This window comes from Ruditapes philippinarum, unplaced genomic scaffold (assembly GCF_026571515.1).
Source record: "Ruditapes philippinarum isolate M1 unplaced genomic scaffold, ASM2657151v2 ctg258_1_1_1_1, whole genome shotgun sequence".
Taxonomy (NCBI): Eukaryota; Metazoa; Mollusca; class Bivalvia; order Venerida; family Veneridae; genus Ruditapes; species Ruditapes philippinarum.
In genome coordinates, this window is record NW_026855480.1 from 778680 (window position 1) to 795968 (window position 17289).

Consider the following 17289-nt stretch of genomic DNA (forward strand, 5'->3'; position numbering starts at 1 on the left):
GCCAGGAATGCTTAGAAAAACTCACTACATGTATATGACCAGTCACCTGACCTGTACAGTTTCACTTTAAACCCAAATGAGAAAATGATACTTATTATTAATAATAGCAATTTACATAAACATTTCATCCTTTAATTTTCCTTGTTTTAATTCTTAGGATGTTAGAATACAAATACATGTACATGTATGTCTGTTGAAAATTCACTTTATAAAACAATAGCTGTGTATATTTTACAGAGCATTTGGACATGACAGTCTCGGGAGGTACAGTCATCCAGCCACGAAGATTTTCCAAGCTCTCCGTATCTTTGTCAACAATGAAATGAATGAACTAAATAATGGTATAGAAGTGGTGCATAAGTTTCTAAAGCCAGGCGGGATATGTGTAGCTATTTCCTTCCACTCTTTAGAGGACAGAATTGTTAAAAGACATTTTAACACTGTGGATATAGACCAAAAAATTAATATGTCTTTGGTTCAAAAACATCGTCTGATGAGTAGATTAGCCGATTCGAAATCAGAGTTAGATTCAATGGTTATACGCAAGTGGAAGCGGATTAATAAAAAGGTTACAATGGCGACGGATTCTGAGGTAGAAGCAAATCCCCGTAGTCGATCAGCCAAATTACGAGCAGCCATGAAACTTGAAATTAAGTCATGAAAATATCTATAAAAAATACTAATACTTGAAAATATGTTTGTAAGATATTAGTAGTAATTAAAAAATAAGTGGTTTGATTTAACAGTTTGAAAGCGTGTTAAATTATTTTAGAGGTGAATAGACTGAGGACTACCAGATTTGAGTCTTTGGTCGGTCATAAGTACCTGCCAACAGGTGGTTTAAATAAATGGGAAAAAGTTAATTCTTGACCTGCTGAAAAACTTCTTAATGGACCTGTCCAACCTCCATAGTTTTGTTACTGTCTATTATCATTTTCCAGTATATCAAGATGAATATTTAAAGTTGGTCAGCTTGGTAGTTTACCCTCTAGATCATGGCAGTATGTTACTTTGAATTCACCACTGCACAGTTCAGCCACCACATTGTTTCTATGCATGCTGTCATGCAGTTTACCAGTGCTAGTTGCCTTAACTTTCACAAGGAACTGATAACTTCTGAACATGTCAGAGTAGAGGTACAGTGCGAATGGCCGTAGTTAGGATTTTATAATCAGTTGTAACAAATGTGCCCTGCACTACCCGGGAATCAAACCGTAGTCACCCAGTTTACAGTCCAACGCTTGCTTGGCTCAATACTGGTTGCAAAGGTAAATCCTTTTTGGTTCCAACAGGTTTATGGTAAAAGGTTGCTTTACACCAGACATAAAGTAACACTTGGTTACTTTTCTTTTAATATTGCAATTTCTTTTGTATTGATCAATAAATAAATGTGTCATGAAAGTATTGCATTTTAGTATTGCAAAGGAAAGAAAACCAAAATTGAATTTGCTTTTTATAATAAAACAAAATTGGCAGAAATTGTCAAAGTCAATTTAAAGTTGATCGATATTTACAATTGAACTTGGGCATTTTTGAAAGTTGACTGTTTCCCTTTTACTGGAATTATAGACTTTGTCATTGAATGTGTGTAATTTCAATAAACCCTCAACTTTTTATGTAATAAACTGAATTATTCAGTCTATCATGTTGCCACTTATTTAATGTTTGTTTTTTTCTGGGATTTTAAAGGGAGACACAAGCAAAATTTTCATTTCTTCGTTTTAAAGTTTTCATTCATCATTCTGTAAATGTCAGCAAAATAAATACACTAGGGTGGTTTCCGAACTTGACCCATGTGGGTCAGGTTAGAGCGTTAAGATTTCACAATAGTTTTTACAGTGAACTCTGGAAATGTTTAAGAACATGTCAAAATGAATGACTATTAAAGTAAGACTTGTTTCAAACATACAATATCCACAATATCTGTTATTGTAACTTCCAGGGTTTGTTCAAGTCACATGACTGGTTTTAAAACTACTCAGAGATTCTGTTGGTGTCTAAATTTTGTTCAACATAAATAGATATATTTTCCCTTCAAATCCAAAATATATAGAATTTATACAGAAATTCATGCTTCAACTTCAAGAAATGTCAATTTAGCATTATTTGAGTACATAAGATCATTTTAATATTTTTGTCATTGATTTGTCTGAGGATCCCTTTAAGACACACGGACACTGTAAAGGTGATATGGCGACTTTCCTGGTTAGTTTTACTGGTGGAGGAAGACCTCAGATTCCCCCATCATGTATTATTTCAAGTTGGTATCATGGTATGTGAGTAGACACCAACATCTAAGCATGCTAAATATCTTTGATACATTAAAGAATTCAAAGTCCATGGGGGGATTAAACCTTTAGTGGTAAAGTGGTTTGAAGTCAACGATCATTATCACAAGTCTCGATGTGCATTTGTAGATGGAAGAGTAGGTCCCTTTTTTTAACGAAAAATTATGCAGCAAAGTTTGTTTGGTTTTTTTTTAAACTCTGATCTTATTTTTCTGTATTTCTCTGCTGTTGAAAAAAAAAAATTGTAGTTATTTACTATTAACTTAATGAATCTGAGTTTCGTAAATGGACTTGTCTGGTTCCATTGGAAAAGACCACTCACCATTGATTTTGGGGAATATTCCCCCGACCACCAAGAAGAAGTATTCAACAGTATAGTTAAGATTGCACAAATTAGATGTGTCCAAACACACAAAAACTTGTTAATATAACATTGTAAAAATAATTAAAAACAAAGATTCGTAATAAAACTTTTAACATTTTATTGTAAACAATGTTTTTTTTTATATAGTAAAAGAACACACCTAGCAAACATCACACAAAAATCAGTCCATTTGTACAATATCTAATACTGTTTCGGTAAAGTGACATTAATTAACATCATATAAGTAATATACATGTATATACTTCACACTTAAAACACAATACGGAATCTGGGGGAAATGTTGGGGGCACACAATGAAATTTATTACATATCAAATAACAATTTTCAAAACATTTTTTTTTTTTAACTTTTTTTTTGGCATCTTTTAAAATGATGCCATATTTTCATTATATTTTCATCATATATTTTAAGATGAAAATGGATTTTTAAAAAAAAAAAAATAACATCAAACATATGGAAACAATGTAACTTGTGAGAAACGGGTAAAAATAATTACAAATAGATATAATATGGAAAAACAACAACTACAAAAACAACTTATCAATTGCATATATATAAATAAGTTTAGAGAAGAAAAACAACATCCTGAAGGCCATTTTAATTTAAATGCTTTTGTTTTCATAACTATGTTAAATATTGTTATATACCAGGTATGTTTATTAACCAGATCTTAGTATTTACTGTTTCATTCAGAATTTAACTAACAAATCTATACAACAAGTTAAAAGAAAAAAAAAACGAATGGTAAAAAATTCTTTTTTAAAAGGAAAGTTTAATTGAACATGTTGAAATGGTATGAACCATTTTTCTATTTAAACTTCTAGAATTAACTAATTAGTCATTTTTTGTTTTTTAAAACAAAAGTTGATTTCTTTCTCAGGGGGTGGTAAAATGGTTAATGTAGCATTTAATTCAATATGGCCAAACAAGATCTATATATTTCAATAGCAAAACATTCCATTGAAATATATATAAAATGACTGTGTTAATAAATTAAAATATCAAAAGTTATCTTAAACATGAATATTTAAACAAATTGAAAGACCTTGTGCTCAAACAGTTTCTTTTTCTTATAAATTGGAAATATTTTTTTTGAGTAAAAATTATTGAAGAACTTTCTGAATTTCGATTTTTGTTTTTCTTGTCTAATTATTCCCACAAATTCGTGTTGGCCTGCACATGAAACTATTTAATTCTTACACCAGTATTTTCATATCTTTTTTTTTTTTACAATTAATACATCTGTTTATTATTATTATTTTTAAATTTTACTAAAACGCCTTGTATAAGAACTTTACATCGCATTTCTTAGTACTGGTTGGTTCCAGGAATGGATTCGATGAGTGTTTTCAATAACTTATAGCTTTCCAACACAATCAAAGAACTAAAATAAATTTGTATAAACTAACATTCCTCATCATCAAGTTATTGTAATAGTATGAAAAAGAAAGTAAATTTAAAGGACATAAATTTTTTTGAAGTTGTAAGTCAAAAATGACCAAGACTATAATGACTAAATACAGATTTTTTATATCTGCTTATCATTTTAATAACATTTAATTCTTTTTTCTGATAGAGAGTTTTAGATGGAATACATGTATTTCATATACTTTCATGTTTTTTGTTTTTATGTAACATTTTAGTTCTCTGCTTTTTGTATAATGGATGATTGTCTTAAATCTACATTCTACAACTTATACTGGCAGTGAACGTAATGTTATAGTGTTGTTTAAACTAATAACTATCATTTCTTTTCTCTACATGTATATTTATTTATATATGAATAATTCAAGTTTTTAATTGACTAAGGAAAGATAACTGTATTCTAGTAACTAAGTTTATACACTGATGTATCTACTAACGGGGCTCCAAATTGAGTCTGTTTTTCATAAGGTTTGGTCAAGTCTATTCCGCGGATGTGTCAAAAAGTGTAACCAATAGGTAAACACATTGGTGCGTCCATAACCATTGGCATATCTGAATTATCTTCGGCTTTTCCTTCGTTTTCTGTTTTATTTTTTCTCTTCTTCTGTTTTCGTCGACCTTGTATGTTATAGGGATTTGGATATTCTGACGGTATCTGGGCTGCTCCCAGGGCCATGGGGGACGGTGAAGGGGCTCGGGGTCTGTGTTGTCTACGGTCTCGCTAATCCATTCTGGGTGAACAATAAAGAAGGACTTTGACTGGAATGAGTTCTGAAAATAAACTTTCTCTAATATAAAGTTGTTACAAAATTTAGTTGCTGAAATTTTTCATGAAATTTTCTTATCTTTTTTTTAAAGGCCATTGTGCCTCAGAAATGCTTTTATTTTTATTTTTTAAAAGCATTTTGTTTTTTATGTCAAAAAAATCACATTCGGCTCTATTTTCTACTGTGATTTAGATAAAGAATCTAACAATTGCTCTTAAAGCATTATTTAAACATTATTAACTTGTGTGTGTCCTTTCTAAAGAAATAAAAATGTATTCATTTTGAGGCATAGTGTGCCTTTAAAAGAAGAAAATATGCTTTGATAAACAGTCCCAGATTCTTCTACTTTTATTGGACTGCTTTGATACCATGCCAGTAAATGATGTTGAAATGCTGCTAAAATTTTGCATTATATATATTATATACCTTTTATTGTAAAATTTCATTCCAAGACCATTACTAGTATTCAGTGATATCAGCATCTCTTGACAACCTGAGTTCTCTGTTATACATTATTATAACAGAGGATATTTGTTTGTTTTGCATATATTTCATTGAGTGAACATCAGATGCAATATTTTCATGAGTGGCATAGCCACGAGTGGAAATATATTAGCTGGTGTTCACGAATGAAATATATTTCAATCTAATATTTAAAACAAATAAATTTTTTTTTATTTCATGCTTTTGAAGTGATTTTAGGTATTTTTTACTGATTTTGCCGCGTAACGTCGCGCATTCTCCTTTAAATTGTCATCACATCATGACGTCACATCATCAATTTTGAAATAATATAGTTCTGTTGAATTTCTCTAATTTTTTTACATTTTTAACATGATGAATGATGGCATCAACTTGACCTTTTCCTAAAGAAGCAAATTTACATATGACTGCATTTATTTTTGCCTGTTATTCCATTTAGTTATGATATTCTTTTCATCTGCATTCAGATATAGTCTGGCTACAGTGAAAATTATATTTTATAAATTTCACTTGTGGTTTATCAGAATATAATCATCTGATATATTACAGTAAAACACTTGAAAGCATGAAATAAAGTGAGTTTTCCTATTTGATAACTTAAATTCCATAATCATTTAGTATTAACTGCATTGTGTCACCTTTTAGTGTGACATTACTCAAGTTCTCTTGTACATGTACATGTACTTACCCCAAAGAGACTGTCTTGATGATGGTGGTCCTTGGTGATTGGTCTTAGAGCCCTGTAAATAACAGAAAAATGTTTATGTATATAAGTAACAACAAGTTTCGTTAAAGCTACCAACCCTGTCATTAATAAACAAATTGTCATCAAATCAATCTTTAGATAAATTATGGAAGTGTTTAAGTAAGTAATAAATATCACAAAAAGGACAAAAAATAAAAAAGAAAATGCAGGATACTCTATATATATGTCTTATTTGTTGTTGTTTTTTTTGTAAAATTTGGCTGAAAATTTTTAGTAATATATTTTTGCCCTTTTCACTGGTGGATTGAGTGCTATAATTGCTTATCTGTATTTTACCAATTTATAAATGTTTTGTTTTTAAATGGCAATATCACAGACTGGCTAAAATGGCATTATTTGTACTCTTGACAATAATTTGAATACTTTGAACACTTTTTTAAAAGTTTATAAAGATTCACAATAGACTCTTGACATGCTCCTTTAAGGTTCAAACAAGGGGTATAATGTTAATTGCAAGTGTATGACATGTATGATAAACTTGAAAAGACAAAATCGCTATTGAATGAGTTGTAGATATAAAGCTTTTATTTTGTTAAAAACTATTTATTTTTCAACTTATCTAAAGCATTTTGACATCTGCAGAGTTGTAAAGTTAAAAAGTTAAGCCTCATCTTCAAACCATTAAATTCTATTCAAACCGTATCAAATGATTTTACAGTACTTAATGTATACTGTCGTTGTACGGTAATTATTTAAAACTGAAATGTGTTTTGTGATCGCCTTCAAAAGCGGTGATTAAAGTATTTAAGATTAGATTTAAAGGTTCAATTTAAAGTTTTCACCTTGTATATTTGCATTTGAACACCTGGATTAAGAGAATGTTACGATTTAAACTGCACGTCAGGCTGTATAATAGATTTCTTATCTCACTCAGATTACAATTTTAATTGTGTAGTTTCAAATTGATTTACTTAAATTTCAATGGTAGAACAAAATGTGAAAGTTTTAAATGCATGGATCGCAAGGCTTTGAAAATGTTTTGTTTATTGAATTTATTGTATTTAACCCTGCTCAGTGGATTATACTTATTGTGTTTATATTGAAGGTTATACAGCCTATAATTTTATTTTTAAAGTCACTGTCATTTTATTGACGAATGTTGAATTCAATATATTGTTGTCATCATGTATTTTGCTTATTGTTTACCTATGCATTATATAAATACTTTACATAGTAAAATTTTTTAAAAAGGTGTATAAAAGATTTGCAATGCATTTCTTAAGTGAAAAAGGTTTGTTGTAAAAATTGTTCACAAATTAGAAATAATATAAATGCAGACTTAGGTGCTTTTAAATATTGACAGCAAATAAAATTTTTCCAAAAGGCCCATTTTTATAATATGGTAAATAAATAAAGAAAAATTAAAGAACATTTTAATTTTTAAAATGATAGTTTTTGAAATGGTATGAGTTTGTTATATAATTTAGCTTTTCAGTAATTCTGTTTCATAAACATTCTACAGAAATTGCTTAAAGCAAACTCATCTGCAAAATTTTTTTGGTGATTTTTATATGAAAAATTTAATAAACTGGTTCAAATAATGAAACTTCTGTCATTTTGTTCAGAGAATTTATTTATTTCCAATGAAAAAGTTATGATAAAAAAGTCAAAATATACACAATAAAAGTATAATTTTCTGTCAGTAATATGAAAGAAAGACATTAGTAATAAAAATTCTTGATTTATTTAAACACGCAAAATGTCACAAATCGCTATAACATACAATCTCAACCCTCAATTATTTCCCCTCCTTGTGGCTGAGGTGTAGCCTGCGGGTCGAGGCATCAGAATTGCAGCCACCATTAATTTTATCCCTGCGTTATTGTAAGAGGTGACTAAATGGTTCGAATTACTTGTATCTATGCATCATTTAGCTCCAGCAAGTAAGGTGGTTTTGACACCTGGTGTTGCTTTAAGTTTATTACAACCAAGGTTTTAGCCAAAATATCTTTCCTGTTTCAGAACCATATGACCTTAGATATGTTCACCAGTGTGTTTTAAACCAACACGCCAAACCAAAAAAAAATCAATTATTTCTTCATTTTTTCCTTAACTTGATCTTTTTTTTAAGTTGAACTATAATAACTCAATCTGACTAAAGTTCAGATCTACTTATTTCTTACATTAGCATTTTAATTTAGGCGCTGATTTTTAATCAGATAGATAATAACTCATCTGGAGGAAATTGTAGTTTTTTTACTTAGAAACATTCTTGGTTTTTTTTTTAGGATTTTTTTTTAAAATGAGACACATGGGTGTAAAATGAATACAAGATATCTTATTGTCAAAATATAAACTATGGACCTTTTCCACCTTGTAAATTATCAAACATTTTAAAGTTGTTGTAAAATATTTTAGATTTTTTTTTTTCTTGTGATCAAATTTTAGATACATGTTGTGTTAACCTTTGCATTGCAGGGGCCATAAGATCTTAACAAACTTCTAAACTGTGATCTGTATCTAATGAATTTTGTGGGAGCCTATAAAGTTGAACCTGCTAGTAATTTCTTAAAGGCTCGACATTATTGCTCCCCTAGAAATCTTTAATGCTTTTTTTTTATTTTCCGAAACCCTTTTTATTTTTTTGGTTTTTCCTGTGATGTTTTTTTAAAAATTTTTTACTTTTTGTAAATTTGGCCCTGAATCATAGATTGTTTCCCCTTTTCTGGGGGAAAATTTCTAAAGTTTTTTAAACTTTTTTGGTATGGAAGTCAAAATTTTACTACTTTTTTTAAAATTTGCTACTTTTTATAAAACCAAATCATTTCGCTTTTTTATTTGCTTTTTTTTTCCCAGGAAACAAGCATTTTTTATTTTTCCCTCAACAATTAATTTAAAACTTTTATAAAATTTTTATTTTTTGCTTTTTTTCAAAAAGGATAAATTTTTTCCATTTTTGGGGGAAATAATGTCCCTTTTTTAAAGCGGGCCTTTTTACATTTTTTGGAATTTTCCCTTTTTTTAATTTTTTTTTAAAAGGCATTTCTTTTGAATGTCAAAATTTCAAAATTTTAAAAGAGCATTTTTTAGGTTTCCAAAATATACGGGGCCTGGCCGGGAATTTTTAAATTTTTTTTTGGTTTCAAAGCTTATCATTTTTTTTGTTCTGCCGGGGAAAAATTTGTTTTTGGGTAAATTTTTCAAAAAGTTTTTTTGTTTTTAATTTTAGTTTTAGAATTTTTAATAAATTTTGTTTTGTTTTTCTTAATGCACCAACATTTTTATTTTTGGGTCCAAATGTTTTTTTTTAAAATTTGTTTTGAAATTTTTTTAAAGAAAAAGAATTTATTTTTTTTTTTATTTTTTTTGGCATTTTTGAATTTTATTTTTTTTTGGGTTTTAAAAAGTCCCAACAGAGGAGTTAAAATTTTTAATGAGTTTTTTTTTTTTTTGAACATTTTTCCCTTAAATTTTCTTTTAAATATTAGAAAAAAAATTTCAGGCATTTTTCCTTTTCTCCTCTTTTTTTGGCTTTGTTTTTTTTTTGCTAGTTTGCATTCCCTTATGATGGGAATACTTCTTTAACTCTGTTACATTTGGAATTTATGTCTAGAAACCATTGGCATTATTAATAATTAATACTCAATTAAAAGTTTTTTTTTTTTTGAAAAAATAAATAAATCTGCTTTTTATAATTCTCAGTAAATAATAAGAGCTACAGCAGTTGTTTTATCAATGTTTAAAACGTGGATTTTCCTGAGTTCAATCAGAAATTACATTATCATATTTTTTACAAGGAATTATTGGGCATGACTGACATAGGAAATTAAAAAAAAAAATATAAAAATATGAGAAAAAACTGTTAGCATAACACATCATTTTCTTTTGTTTGTTAAACCAATAAACCATCATAAAAGATTCATACATAACTATTTGCAGTTAAAGGAGTAAGATTTTGATTTGTTTTCCAATTTTATGTCAATCATATGGAACAAAATTCATACAAATAGCATTTCCAATTTTTTATTTAAATTCAGACTTGGGGTTATTGAAAATTTCTTTAAAATTTTATAAATTTGGAAGTGGGGGCATCTGGTTTACTGGGGGTTTTTTTTAACGCTTTTTATGATTAAAAACCCAAAAGGGTTTTTAAAATTTTTGGTTTCCTTGTACATAAAATCCCTTAGAGGCATGGTTTTTAAAGGGGGATCAAGTTTTTAATCTGATTAAAGAGCCATTTTGTTTTTAAATTGAAAAAAACTTTTGTTCCAAGACTTTTATAAATTTTCTTCAAAGGTGCCAATTTTTTCAATTGTTTTTTTTCTTTAAAAACTTCGTATGTTAAAAGGTCAAATATTTATCCCCTGATTAAATTTAAACCAAGTTTACTTTCAATTAATGTAAAAAACCCTTTCCTAAAATATATGCCATAACTTTAATACAGAAAAATACAGGTTTAAATTAAAATTAAGGTCATTATTAAGGCCCTTTCCAAAATTTCATTTTTGCAGTTAAATAAAAAGTAAAAAATTATGTAAATTGAGAAAAATTATTGAAAGGGAACCCCTTTTCCCCAACCCTTTAATCCCCCCAGCCCTTTTTTCCCTTTTCTGCAGGGTTTTTTCTTTTTTGGGCCTGTTTCTCATGATAAAAGGGGGCCTTTTTACAATTTTTTTTAACCTTTTGGACAAAACCCTTCAAAAGACCAAAATTTTGATTTTTAATTTTCACTTTTTTAATGCCCTTTGCCCTTTAAAGGGTTCAATTTGGGGGTTTTTTGATTTGTAATTTCAATTTTTTTTTTTCTTTTTAATTTGGGTTTTTTTTTTCTTTTTTTTAAGTTTTGTTTTTGTTTTGTCTTCAACCCAAAACCCTTTTTTAGGAAAGGAATAAAAAAGGGATTTAATTAAATTTTTGACCTAATATTGAACCGTGGCACAAAAAGGTCAAATTAAAGTGATTTTAGATACAACTAGCCATCATCTTCGTTATTAATTTTTGCGATTTTGTTTTATAACTTGGGTCGAAAAGAAACACTTAAAACAAAAAATCGACATGTATATCAATACATAATATGGACACTGACCCAAATAAATGACCTTGACAGTCTAGATCAAATATTGAATTTAGCTTTTATGTCAAATGTCAATATTTTGTTACTTTTTCACAAATTTGATAAATCCTGCATGATGAATAATTTTGATATGACCTTGATCATTAATTGACTTGACCACCAAGATCAAACTTATAAAAATTTTTTTTATTAATTTACAGATGTGATCGATACGTAGTCAAATGTGCACATAAGACAAAACTTACATGTTGAATTACTTCACTATGACCATGACATTTACTGCCAAGGTCAAATGATTGAAATTTGCTTAAATTTTTGAACATGAATTTTGATTCAATACTTGAATATAAAAACAGGTATGACAAAACTGTCATAATGATTAATTCAAATGCGACATTGACCTTTGAATGAATTTGGCCATCAAGGTCAAATACATGTATTAGATTTGAATTAGATTTTGTTTCAGAAAGTGATATTTTCAAGAAGTATTCTTTACTCCTAAGAGTAAGAAAATGTCAAGTGTGTCCCCTGCTTGTAGGTGGCTTTGGTCGAACTATTACGATCTCTTTTTAAAAGAATCATAAGCAGCTTTATTAACAAAGTAATTTGTATGTGGAGATTATTTTCTTTGGATATAACAAGTTTTTATGTACATATACAGATTATGATATTCAAATGAAGATTTAAATGGCATATTGATATCTTGATAATGGAATTAGGAATTACATAATGGGAATGCTTTATCATAAATTTAAATTTGTTATGTTGATGAAATAAATTTATTTCCACACAGGCAAAAGAATACAAAAATGTAGTAGTTCCCGTCTGTGATCAGTTAAACATGCCCCTAAAGCACGTTCCTAATGCCCGTACCTAAATAAGGACCAGTAGTTGATACCCGCCTCGAAGATTCCAACATTTCTTGGCTGACGGCTAATTGTCCCCATATATAACCTAATACGTGGTCAGCTCAGAGACCAGACATGGATGTAAATTTTAAATTGAAACTACCTGTTTCATAATCATACTTAGCTACATGTAATTTTGATTAATCTCATAAGTTTGCACAACAAACAAAAAAGGTGATATTGAAATATTGTGATATATATCGATCAAATTTATAGTGAGTCAGTGAGAACGTGACTGGCAAACACCTCTTATGTACGCACGAAAACTGGTGTACAAAACATAGCAATATAAATTGAATAAACTAAAACTAAAACGACTAGATATTAACCCTTCCTTATCCTGCTGGACTCAAAATTATAAGCACAGAAGTCCGTGTAGCCTGGCCAGGGTTTGTACTATTAGTAGCGCATTTGCTTCGTACTTTGACGTCATTATCATCATCAGGTAAAGGGTTGAAATAGCACGGCAATCATGGCAATATAAAACCAGACATTTCAAGTGATAATATAAAAACATGGGTAGTGGAAACTAGCTACTATAATAGTCACTGCAATACGATAATAACATAATCAGACCTTTTCTTTTCTAGTGGTGTTAATTCTCTTTGGTTTGTACTGAAACAAAAACAACATTGTTAAGGGAACAATTCTATTTTTTTGTGCAAGACTGTACTGTATATTTCTAGAAAACGAGAAGAAGAAAAAACAAAAAACGTTTAATGCTGTTTGCTTTTTGATATTTTTCATTACCCGAGTCACTTTAGCAACTCCGTAAAAATGGTATTGCACGGCCGTGCATATAGTTTGGCGTGAAGTCATTTGCGTTATAAAAGCGCACTAAATGTTAGCGCGTCAATGAAAAAAGAGTCTTTTTCACTTTAAACAGCCTTTTTTGTAGGTATGTGATAAAAGAATATTACAGTCGTATAGGTGCACTACTGAATTTATTGAACTAGAGGCTCGCATAATATAATTGTATTTAACTCGTTCAATAAATACAGTATTAAACTTACACTCATTCATTATCATACTCACAAACGTTTACTAAATAGTTTGACCTCAATGCAAGCTACGTGCATTGAAATGAATTCTAAATGTTTAACAAAAGCTATTGTTTGACATTACTACACTTCATTCAGGTGTCTGATGCAAACAGTTTAATCATTTTGTTTTATTAGAACGAGCAGTCTTAGCTTCTTTTACATAAAATAGGTAATCTTCTTCAGACATTAATTAATTTATTGACTAACTAACGATCACAGAAAAGAATTGAGAAAACTACGCGTACAGCGCGTCACGGTCAGCAAAATAGCTAGCGAGATGCAAGCCATTGGTTAACCTCGTGCGGTCAGACGGACAAGCTATAGTATGTTTGAAATATGTCAGAAAGGGGGTTTCTTTTTATTTTCCATCATTTTTTGCCCCAAGGGTTCGAATTTTTTATTTTGGCATTTTCCAAAGTTTTAAAATTGGGTTTTTAAATGGCAAATTTTTTGTTTGGTTTTTTTTTTTTCCCTTTTTAAACGCCTTGTAAATTTTTTTTGTTTTTTTTTAAAAATAAAGTTATTTAAAACCCTAAATTTTTGTATACCCCCCTCCAAACCCAAAAAAACTGAAAATGAGTTGAACATGGGTTTTGGGGGTACTTGGCTTTTAAAGTATGGAATGAGAACTTGAATTGTAAATACATTTTTTACAGTTTTTAAGGTCTTTTTCATTATCAAGTATTACACAATCAACGCACCACACTTCATACTTCACAAGTCTCTTAAAATCAATTTATGGACGTCCACTTGTACTGAAATGTTTAACATTCCAAGTAACCGAGTGTCTGATTTGTTTGCAGTGCCTAGTTTTTTGTGGAGGTTGTTTTGAGTATCGCACATGTACAGTAACCTTTCTCGGTGCATGTATCCCTGCATTTTATCAAATTTTAATGCGTTATAGATTAATATTTTTCTCCATTATTTCGGTTATTGATTGAAATAGTTATAGCTGAAAGCCCCACACCACGTTTAACCGTAGCCTTATGATTAATGTAAATGTTGATTATGTTTTATTTGTCAACTGATATGCGATTTATTTGACATGTGTACTATAAATCTTTAAAAGAAAGAGTGAAATGCGATATTTTTCTATACCGTTGTTTATAACATTCTCTTCTCGGGGGATATTGGTACATATCCAAAATGTCATTTCATACATAATTCATAACTTTCGCTGGTTTCCAATGTTAAAAGTATCAGACCTACAAATGGTCAAAAGGTCGTTGTTAGGAAACTTACCTTTACGGTCTTTGATTGCTATATTTTTTTATCGCGGGTCATTTTTTATAAAGAATGCTATGGCATCAACTTGGTTATATCAAGTTATGTTGAAATCATTTTCGGTTTTTACGATACATGAAAGAAAGAAAAAGGCTCATTTACAAATTAAATGAATGAATTACAAGTATATGTTATATGATATGATTCAAGTATACATATTTCGACATACATGTCGTTTTTAATAAGTTCTGATGGGTTGTAGTGCGTTGAAATGACGTAATCTTTTTATTATATTCTATTTTATTTTTCTTTCCTATACAATGTATTTATATTTTGTGTGCATTTTGAAACCGTTGACGAAATAGTTTTTAATTGTTGCGTCCAGTATCACGCCGTCTTTGTGGATTTTTTTTTACCTAAACTGGCGCCGCACAAGTTAATGATTAAAAAGGTCAGACATCCAGCAGACTGTCGACCTCAGTTGTCGCTTAGCGAAACAGTAGTGAAACATTTATCTGAATACATGCTTAATAGCGTTCTTTCATTATTTTTTTTTCTTATTTTTATTATTATTTATTATTATTTATTTATTTATTTATTTTGCAGCTGACTCTCTCGTAAATCGGCACTTTGGAAGATTTATCATAAATTCAGAAACATCTCTTTAAATGTATAACCTATTTTGGCTTTTCTCTTTCCAGAACTTTTATAATAAGTGAAATTAATCTACGCTTTATACATGTACCAATGTTTTTTTTAAACTTTTTTACTTTAACTCAATGCTTTTTAAAACTCGGTTTTCTAAAACTTACAAAAGTGATATAAATAAAAAAAGAAGAAAAAAAATTCTTACTCAAGGTCTGTTTTTTCTCTCGGACCGATATTATTGTCCGTCATGTTTCACTTTTAATCCAGCCGAACTGTCACCGACACACAGACGCGATCCGAACTGCTATCGGATAGCAACTCGGTAAAGTAGACTAAAATTGTTAATCTTTAATCCGCATGGTTAGCGACCAGACATGAGCTATAAATACCGTGTATCTCTCTGTGCTATAGTATTTAAACTTGTGTATACTCAGCGGAAATTAATAACTTATAACCAATATGTATAATAATATAATTGTGTTATTTCTACTCTACATGTACCAATCGATTATTATTTCTTTTCAGATAAAATTTATTGTGTTTTTTTATTCAGTGAAATGCAACAAGTATATACTATAGTTCAACGGTAATGTTTGCCCGTGCCTTAAAAAACTGTACGAATTAATATCATTGACGATTAATTTGCAATAATATTGTTTATTATTATTATTATTATTATTATTATCATGAATTGATTGATTGATTGATCGATCGATTTATTTATTTATTATTTTAATCATTATTGATTGATTGATTGATTGATTATTTTATACATTACATTTTATTGTTCACTCTCTGTATGTATGTGTGAACGTGTACATGTCCATACCTATATGTTTCTTTGTGATATTTTCTGGCTTATCATCATCATCATCATCATCACTATCATCATCATCATTGGATTGTACCATGTTACTTTTCAACAACAACGCTATTATCTAATTACATTTGGTTTGAACAACATGGAAAAAGATAATTCTCCTTCTCGATTTTAGAACAGAGCGTTAAAAAATTATCTAAAGAGATCAGTCGCATAATTTGATTCGATATCCGTTTGAGAGATAAACATCAAATGTATATTGAAGATAAATTGGACATATTGACAAGGCACTGTTGGCATAGAAAACATTTATCGAATACACGTGCCGCTATTGCACCTCCATAAAAACGGTATTGCACGGCCGTTTCATTTTTGCTGTTTTGGGCGTACTTTAGGGTTTCCGTTTTTCTCTTTTTGTCTTCATTTGCGTTATACAAACATATAAAAACGCGACAAATGTCTTTTGGGTTTGTGATAAATATAATAAAAATGTATTATATTCGCGTAGATTCAATACTAAATTTATTGAACGAGTTGATTTTAAGCGTACATGCGAGCCTCCGGTATTGAACCCACATTCATTCGTCGAAAAAAACACAACATAAGATTTTGCAACATTATGCGAAAAGCCCAAACAGACTCATATTTTTCGCGCAATTTAAACTAAACATTAAGGTTTAAATGGGGAAAAAGACTCGAAACATTACCTTATTTGTTCAATCCTTCCTGAAGGCCTTGTAGACTTCCTGGGTGAATACATAGATGCTCTCGATATCTGACTTTTCCATTTATTTGAAAGAGATGGCAAATTATACCGAGTCAATCTTGTTAAAAAATCATTTCTCGTTTGCATGTGTTTAAGATCAGTAAGTGTTGAATATGTGCTATAATTCGGTCCACATATCTTTGAAACATTTGTGCTCGTACTTTTCGGCATCGAATCATGAAATCGGCAGTTGTATAACTGAAAACCGAGAGGACATCTTGAATTCCAACCAAGGTCCCTCTCAAGGTCCCTCTCAAGGTCCCTCTCAAGCATTATGTCCAGATTATGTCCTTATTTAATTTATTTATTTTCTATCTGAAAAACTCATTTACAATATAAGACATTTACTATTACCCTTAAATCTGACCCGAACCGATAGTTACAACGTTTTGACGCTAGTTACTACGTTCCAAGAATTCAACGTTAACTACGTCATTGACTACATTAAGTGACGTAATTATGTCCAAACTTAAGCGGTGCGGTTAAAACGTTAAATAGCAATACAAAAATAATGTTCAATAATTTATATATCGTCATTGTCATACAAATTATTATTGTCGTTTCAAAACTTATGTTTTCAAATATAACAAAACCTGTTGAGAAATGAAATGTGTGTCTAAGGGAGACACATCTTCAGTGCATAAAACAATAAACTGCTGTGATATGGTTTGTGGAGTTGTCCCACTTAGAAGTAAACATACATGTACACATCTTGATAAATAAATATCAATAACGCTTATTTTGAAACTCTA

The 17289-nt window shown here is 29.6% G+C and overlaps 2 protein-coding genes across 9 annotated transcripts in view; one reads left to right on the forward strand and one right to left on the reverse strand.

The window, feature by feature from the left end:
* LOC132743505 (12S rRNA N4-methylcytidine methyltransferase-like) overlaps positions 1-738 on the forward strand; it is a 408080-nt gene extending 407342 nt beyond the window's left edge. For all 6 annotated transcript variants that reach the window (XM_060732031.1, XM_060732032.1, XM_060732033.1 and 3 more), the window contains one exon: positions 238-738. In XM_060732031.1, the coding sequence (XP_060588014.1) occupies positions 238-661 (424 nt within the window). In that variant the 3' untranslated portion in view covers positions 662-738. The remainder of the gene's footprint in view (positions 1-237) is intronic.
* Positions 739-4397: 3659 nt separating this feature from the next.
* LOC132743497 (uncharacterized) lies at positions 4398-16789 on the reverse strand. Of its 3 annotated transcripts, XM_060732020.1 has the most exons (4): positions 15157-15358; positions 12613-12651; positions 6037-6088; positions 4398-4869 (listed from the first exon to the last, which is right to left on the reverse strand). In XM_060732020.1, exons 1-4 carry the CDS (start codon positions 15198-15200, stop codon positions 4579-4581), a joined length of 426 nt encoding a protein of 141 aa, XP_060588003.1. In that variant the 5' UTR covers positions 15201-15358; the 3' UTR covers positions 4398-4578. The 3 variants fall into 3 exon arrangements, with proteins under 3 accessions (XP_060588003.1, XP_060588004.1, XP_060588002.1); XM_060732021.1 differs by lacking the exon at positions 12613-12651 and having other exon boundaries at positions 4439-4869; positions 15157-15351; XM_060732019.1 differs by lacking the exons at positions 12613-12651; positions 15157-15358 and adding an exon at positions 16479-16789 and having other exon boundaries at positions 4445-4869.
* Between the last annotated feature and the right edge of the window lie 500 nt (positions 16790-17289).